We start from the raw sequence: 8,209 nt of genomic DNA, 5'->3' as shown, positions 1-8,209 counted from the left end.
TCGCGGACCCACAGGTCCTCTCTGTAACGGCAGCAGTAAAAATAATAAAAATTTTTAACGTTCAGTTCCCGTTTACTCTCCTCGGCTGACGGACGCTGCCGAACAGGACCGAGGAAGCCAGCTTAGGCGGCGACGCCAACAGAAAATAAGCAACGTACGAGGCCAAGTTAAACAAGCGCTATCCGCCTTTAAAACACCTTTCCAGGCTCATCGAGAAACAGAAAGCCATTCCAAAAGGAACAGATTAAGCAACGGAGCGCATTTAAGCTTGTGCACACCAAAAAGCACAACCCTAACCCAATCACAGGTACGTGGACAGACAGTTACCACGGTAACCCTGGTGCGTGCACACACTCACACACTCACTCACTCACTCACTCACTCACTCACTCACTCACTCACTCACTCACTCACTCACTCACTCACTCACTCACTCACTCACTCACTCACTCACTCACTCACTCACTCACTCACTCACTCACTCACTCACTCACTCACTCACTCACTCACTCTCACACACACACACACACACACACACCTCTGCAGCCGGTGGTCCTTCAGGATCCGACAGTTGATGAACTGTGTTATGGCCGCTTCCGACACAGACTTGTTGGAAGGCATCTTTCCAGAGACTGCAGCCCACCCTGTCCAACAAACCGAACATTAAGAACGAAACACTTACTCACACACAGTCGATAACAAAAAAAAATTTTGTTTAATCTGTCAACCCCTTCTATAGCTACCGCCACAATTCTTATTTTATACCTAATGTTTTAGTACTTTAAAGTGAATTAAACACTGAATTAAAAAAAAAACTCAAGCTAATACTCCCAGTATACTCCCTTAAAGCTGTAGAGTATCACCCATTGCTGAAGGTCCCACTTGACTTAAGACTTAAACTACATTACTAATCTCCAATCTCACTGCCCGTTTGCAGATACCCCCTAACCTGCGAAACAGACTAAAAGCTACATTACTAATCTCAATCTCATTGCCCGTTTGCAGATACCCCCTAACCTGCGAAACAGACTAACAGCTACATTACTAATCTCCAGCCTCACTCATTTTCCCTCAGTTTGCAATGCTTCATGATTCAATACGAGCCAGTTAGTTCATTGACGATGTAAACGCCTGGATATCAGTCCGCTACAAAGTGCCTGCATGTCTGACGATCTCACAAAACAAGCAGGACAATGCCAACCTCAAGCTGCCCGTTTCGGATAAAAATTGCCGACTAAGCACGAACAGACTGCTGAGCAGACTTGTGACCAACCCTGTGATGCAGGAAACTGGGCCTCGCTGTGGTCTGGTCTGAACGACTCGGCGACATCGAATGCAACCTGGATACCAGCCGGCAGCTGATTGGATAGCAGCAGGCAGCGGGCCGGAACATAGCCCTCACCGCCAGCGGAACTAACGCCTTTCATTACCTCGTCCGATCAGGAACTGTCCCGGACACCAGGCGAGTGCGATCTTTGACCAATCGATGACACTGATCACTCGATTAACCACCGGGTAGAAAAGAAACCCAGCGAGCGGCGCTACTGACTGCGAGGGACAGATTTGACCAGCCCTGGTCTACACCAACAGCGACGGTCTTTCAGAACGTGGAAACACCTGTCATGGCATCACGTATGTGCTCCGCAGCGAAACCTGCATCACCAAAAGGGCCCGTGTGAGGTCTCTCCTCTCTCTACAGCTATAACAAAGCACAATTGCAAACGTTAGGTTCAACATCAGATACCTTCAGTCACTCTGAGAATGTCTCTCTTCATAGATCCTTCCTGAAAGTGCCTCGACAGCCTGACCCAGCTTTCCTCGTTTAATTTAACTGGCAGAGAACAACCTAGAACATTTACACGAGTGAATCACTCAAGCTTCAATGAAAAGTAAAATATAGGCCCACAGATTTTATGTTGATTTCCAGGGAGGTGGTGGATTAAAAATAAGGTGTTTGCAACTGAATATTCCGCTAAACACAAGAATACTCCACAGAAAAATACAACTCATATTGTAACTCGTAACCAGGATACTGGCTTATCCTGGTTATGGTTGTTGGAATTATGCTGTCCACGTGACACATCACAGCCCAAGTACCTGAAAAATTATTTTTCACGTCAGGACATTGACGTGAATGTAAACTTATCACTCACTGATAAGTGCACATCCATGGAAATTACATCCAGTGCTATGCTATTTAAAACCAAGATCAACAGACAACTTTCCCAAACACAGAAAAGGCCTTTATTTTTTCAGAAGACAAGACAACATCCTCCCATCTCTACACCTAAAAAGGTTTGGGTAAAAAGTATTGTTAAGCATCGGTACTGGAGAATCACAAGCCGTGTGACCCCTGCAACCTGCTACCTAATAGTCGACCCACATACTTGGGAATATTCCACCGAGACCGACCAAACATCACAGATGGTGAGCAAACATTACCTTAGTATTTAAAGATCTTATGAATGCAATTGTGGACACATTCATTGTACTGCATTGCTGTCCCAAGTCAGATATAAGATCTCATCACATGATTGACTGCTAGTATAGCTTCTGGTGTCAGTGCAGTATTAACTTCTCTCTCAAATGCCACCAGAGTGACACTTGATTTTAAATAATCTATGACACAGACACACCAAAAATCCACTCCAAGCTACTCATGCACATAGATATTTTTTTATTTCCCATTTCTTCCAGCGAAAGATTCAGGGTGACAGATTTGAATGCATAAATGAGGTCTATCCTCACTTCTACTGACCTGTATTCCAACAGTAAAGGCATGTAATGCCGGAATTCCTTTCTCCTCACTGGCTACTAATTTTATATTCAGGCCAGCTGCAAAAGCTATTAAATGCATACTACTCTATGTACAGTGTGACTCTGTAGATAAGGACCAACTCATAAGGACCCATACTTCAAGACTGTGTTGTTTAATGGAGGAGGACTGCCACCTTTTCAACCGCTGTGTGCCTTGGAGTTTATGCAGGAAAATGGCCCTATATAAACTGCAGGGTGTGGCCAGTGTTAGCCTCTTAATGGCTTACAACAGCCAATACAATCCCGCCAACAACAACAGAGAGATAAAATGCATCAGATAACAAAATCCAATGTCAAATGTGTTTGACTTTAACCTTTGTGGTATAACATGGAATCACCATTTTACATTCTGTTCAATTCTCCTCTGACGTGAAGCTCTTGACATCCAGTACCAACACTGCACACGTATGTAAAGTGCTGATTACTTAACAGACATAGCCGTTTCTACATGTATATATATATATATATATTAACATTACTGATTTGTACTGCATCGTTACTGTAAAGACATCACAGAACTCGCATGGAATATTATAGTACTGTACAGCAGAAGAGGGGGACGACTGTCGAATCTGTTTCTACTTTTCATGCCAACTTCTGGCCTTACTTCACTAACCCGAACATTCACACCATCTGATTTTAGCTACGTTTCTTGATAAGCGCATGAATGACAGCCGAATACTGTTTTCTGTCCCAATATGAAACGATTTACGCTCATTTAATATACGAATGAACTAGCATACAGCCAATTAACTCATTTAGCCAGGGACAGGGTATAGCTGAAGAATAACGTACTTCCACCGTTACAATACACGTTTGTAACAGACCAGCATTACGTATCGTCTGACTGGTTTCAAGGTATTTACATCCTATTTACATACGTTTTATATGGAAATCGATGCATTACTGAAGTACAACTGCTTTGAATATTAGCTACCGTTCACTCGATGACTGGTTGCTCACTTGATCATTAAGTCAACAATTGCTGGAAATTCGGACCTGGAATTATTAAAACAAATACATTAAAACAGTTAAGAGAAATGCATGACAAAGGCAAAAGGAAAACGAACATATACTTACCTTCAAAAAAAGCAGTGGTTCCAACTGCCAGAGCTTTGCCTGGCTTTTTCTAACTCAGCAGATCTCAATAGAGCAACGAAAAGGACTGACCAAGTCATGTGAGAAAACAACTTTTTCAGTCAGCTGACCGTAAACCCCGCTAACAGCTGCACACCACAAAATGACGTGCAATGCACTCGTGTGTGCCACTGTACCACAGTGCGTCTGTCTGAACCGTCTGCTATAATAATACTGCACAACAGTAAAAAAAAATGAACAGGGATAAAAATCTACCCCTGAATTGGAACAGGAAGCCGGAACAGAGCTGACAAGCCCGTCGGCATATACAATACGCATGCGCAAGATACGGTGCCGTTAACACTGCCTTGCGCCGTTCTTATGTAGTACCCAGGGGTAGGACCGCGGTTTTGGCCAGCATTGCAACTTTTATTTTTATTAAGAACTCAAGTATTGTACAATATTTACATACAAAGGCACATACGTTTTACAAGTCAACAAGGGGTGGGACAAATCTAAGAATACAAACAACAACATTTCAGGAATTAACAGTAAAATTAAATTAACTAAATCTTGAGAGTTCTGGTGGCTTTGAGATTTTTACAGCCATTAATTGTACTGAGATAGTGGTTAAGTTCTACTTTGAAAATGTTACATTCTGGCTTCCCATTAGACCAAAAAAATGTATTAATATGAAAACTTCCAATTATAATGTATGATGATGGTGGAATTCCCAGAGTTTGGGGTTCTAGCATGCCTTGGGCCACCGCCCAGCACAGTCTGTCCCTCAATCAAGGTATTCAAGGTTCAAGGTGGTGATGTGGTGATGGTGGTTGCGAGGGGGGAGCCAGGGGGGATGGTGACTACCAGCTCGAGCCGGGACGCATGGAACGCAGGGTGAACCTGCATGGAACGTGGCACCAGGGGGCGATGGGCCACTGGGTTGATACGCTGCCCGACTTTGAAGGGGCTGATGAACTGGGGTGGGGGGGCACTTTCTGGGGCTCCACCTAGAGAGGGAGATCATGGGCAGATGACCAAACTTTCGGCCTGAAACGGGGGAACTAAACGGCATCGACGGTTAGCCTGTTGCTGGCGTCTGACCGAGGTCTGCTGTAGCGTAGCATAAACCCTCCTCCAGGTCCGGGGGCAGCGGAGCATGAGTACCCAGGCAGGAGGGACCCTCGCCTCCCTCTCTAAATCGGGAAGCAAGGGAGGCTGGATAAACCATGCCGGCGCCCACACGGAGACATACAGTACCGGTGGAGGAGCACTGGTGTGTGTTCTGAGTGCATCCCGCCCGTCGAAGGTACCGATTCCGGGAAGACACGTATGCAGAGGGGCCACCTCAGAATGGTGTCCAGGTCCGGATCGATGGGCTCATTCTGCCCGGCGGATGGAGGATGGAACCTGGGGGACAGGCTATCATAGTGGGTGCACTTTATATAGCAGACCTCATTACTGTGGTTACGTGGAAGACATTAATCATAGGAATGGAGAAGTATCCACTGCAGACCCCTTCCACAGCCTTATTCATACTATCAGTTAATACTTACCGGATTACCATCTTCCCCCTGGTTGTAGTTGTGGGTTTTGAGAGCTGGGGTATATATCTTGAGCTTTACAACAGCAGCCAGCGACAAAGAAATACAAGTACATAGATACAAACAGAAACACAGACCACCCAAACCCCCCAACCCCGCCCCCCCCACGCACACACGCACACCCATGCACATATACACTCACACACACACACACACACGTACGCACATATTCACACTTTCGTATAGTGTTCGCAGAGAGTGGTCTCTTTCCTGGGCAGTAGCAGTGTGCTGCTGAGATGGGTCATCGCTGGAATGAACGCTGCAGTCGGATCTGCTCGCTCTGTCTGAATGTGTATCTGTCAGCGTTTGAGAGAGTCTGTCCTTCCCCCCCCCCAGACCCATGTCAGAGAGAAAAAGAGGGAAAGAGAGAAAATATGAGGCCACAGGCAGATGGAGGCAATCAAGCAAGTAAGCAATTAGGTATTACCTCCACCTGCACTACCCAGGCAAGCAGAGGCTGTGAACGTAACAGACTCACACAGGAGCGACCGTAAAGTCTCTGATTATACTTTCGGAGTTGTTGAGCCGAGAGAGTTTTTTTTTCCCAGTTCTAAGTTAGCTTTTTATGATTATAGTCAGTTGAGAGCAGAGACCGTGCGTAGGGGGGTTATTCTCGCTTCTGAGTGTGTCAATCTGACTTTGAGAGAACTCAACGCCCGAACGCAGTCCTCGTATTTCTTGTGGCGACAACTCAACAGCTGCAAGTCTACTATCAATTGATTCAAGAAGACTGGCCATGTTGTATGTGTCAGTGGCTGAATCCTTCTTTCAAAAAGATACTTTGATGTGACACATAAAGTTTGAACGACCACATTGTCTTCAGATGGTAGGATGAAAAAACACAGGGCCCAGTTACGTTAAATAATTTAGGGAACATTGGGTAGCATTGCATTGGAATAGAGCTTGTTTATACCTTCTTTTATTCATAGAATACATAACAAATGTCAGAGGAGTTATTTATTGAACTAAATTTAATTTTGTCAGTTTCACACGTTTTACTGAGAACAAAGACGCTTCATAAGAATAGATGAAACGTATAAAACAGGTTGATGAAGGCCCAAAGCTCGTCTGTCTGACACGGTATCACCCTGATCAGATACATTTTCTTAACAGAATGCTCCCTCCGTCAGCTCCATCCCTCTCTTTCTTCCTCCTTTTCTTTCACGCCATCACGCTAAACTTTAATAGGGAGAACACAGCACTGTCACTGAGTAACCATAATTACATTTACTTGCATTTCAGACCACCAGATGCAAAGAAAAATAAAAGAATTTGACTTGGCTAGCCACAATGATTTAATTAACCTTTTGCTGGGAACAACCATGTCCTCCGAGTTTGTTTGATGTAAATCACATTTCTTTTGCCAACTTGGCTGTTGCAGACATTGTTGCTGACACAGATGGGGAAATTGGCAATGCAGGCCTTGAGTTCTCCCCTCTGAGAAAATGCAGTTACTGTCATGAGCGTCAAATGAATAGAATTCCGTTGATGCTCATTACCACGACCGGCTGACTAGAGCACAGACAGGGGATGAAAGAATGGCTGGGAGTCACTAGGAAAACCAGCAGGCATTTCGGCTCTCGGTTTGACACATTGCACGTGCCTTAAATATGGGCTGCTGGGTGGCTCATCCTGTTAATGCACTGTTTTCATGCATGGATGGGCCCCACGTTCTCATATAAGATCAGGTAGGTGGGGTGATGCACAGGGAGGGAACGGGCAGAGGTGGCATGGGGGGGGGGGGTATGTCAGCTGGTCAGGATGATGGTGCCACCCCCTTTGCCACTCAAAAGTTTATAGTTGAGCTGCACATGAAATCTGTGCAAGCCTGATTTCAGTGTGAAAAGAAGTGGCAGTGACATCATGCTCGATCATCTTTAAAGAACACCCTTACACAGTCTTGTCTCAGTCTCATCTCTCCACGAGTAAGACAGATACTACCAAGAACAAATTTATAGGCAAATCTCCCTAGTTTTGTACACTCAAAATAAATAAATAAATCATTGGATGAACTTAATTAAAATTAGGACACACATTTCCATTAAATGAAATGAAGTAACACAAAGCAAAGCATTTTCTTAAGTTTCTTAGTTTTAATTAACATGTGGATCTTGAGCTAATTAAATTGATACATTTCAATTCAGTTTATTTGGATTACATAAAATGAAATTTGTTTCCGTTTGTTAATCTGAGTTCGGTTGAATTCAGTGAACATCAAACAATTGGTTATAAACTAATTTCACAGGCTTATTTGGATTTGATGTACTGAGAACTATTTCCATTTGTTTGCAGAGTAAAATTAATTTTCTAAAGTACACATTCTCTGCTTTTTTTAAAGGGCGTTTTTTAATATATTTTGGTTTCACCATGGAGAAATTACAGCACTTTCTATACACAGCATTCCCCATTTCAGGGCACCATAATATTTGTGGTATATTGATGTTATGTAAATGGAAGCAGCCATGTTTATTATTTTGTCGCACATCCTTTTCATGCAATGACTGCTTGAAAATTGTGACCCAAAGACATCACCAGGTGCTGCATATGTTCTCTGGTGATGCTCTGCTCAGCCTGTACTTCAGCCATCTTCAGCTCCCACTGCATGATAATATCGAAATACTTGTTGGTCAAAGAGTGACAGTTTTATTAATAATTTAGATATAGTGAGACCACAAGGTAACGCGAAAGGTAGTCCTCCTTCTTTCTAAAAG

General features: G+C 43.9%; 1 protein-coding gene across 3 annotated transcripts in view; it reads right to left on the bottom strand.

The window, feature by feature from the left end:
* Window positions 1-4,208, bottom strand: part of amdhd2 (amidohydrolase domain containing 2) — an 11,642-nt gene extending 7,434 nt beyond the window's left edge. Inside the window, exons 1-3 of one of the 3 annotated variants that reach the window (XM_035399195.1) lie at window positions 3,898-4,208; window positions 539-656; window positions 1-21 (exon numbers count right to left, since the gene is read on the bottom strand). The exon at window positions 1-21 is cut by the window's left edge and continues 116 nt beyond it. In XM_035399195.1, coding sequence (XP_035255086.1) covers window positions 1-21; window positions 539-621 — 104 coding nt within the window. In that variant the 5' untranslated portion in view covers window positions 622-656; window positions 3,898-4,208. Of the gene's footprint in view, window positions 22-538; window positions 657-1,744; window positions 2,035-3,897 lie in introns of those variants that run through there. The other 2 variants (XM_035399194.1, XM_035399193.1) reach the window with 2 other exon arrangements.
* Window positions 4,209-8,209: the final 4,001 nt, after the last annotated feature.

This window comes from Anguilla anguilla, chromosome 17 (assembly GCF_013347855.1).
Source record: "Anguilla anguilla isolate fAngAng1 chromosome 17, fAngAng1.pri, whole genome shotgun sequence".
In the NCBI taxonomy this organism is placed as follows: domain Eukaryota; kingdom Metazoa; phylum Chordata; class Actinopteri; order Anguilliformes; family Anguillidae; genus Anguilla; species Anguilla anguilla.
The sequence above is the reverse complement of the archived record's forward strand: the minus strand, read 5'-3'. Positions and strand labels throughout refer to the sequence as shown.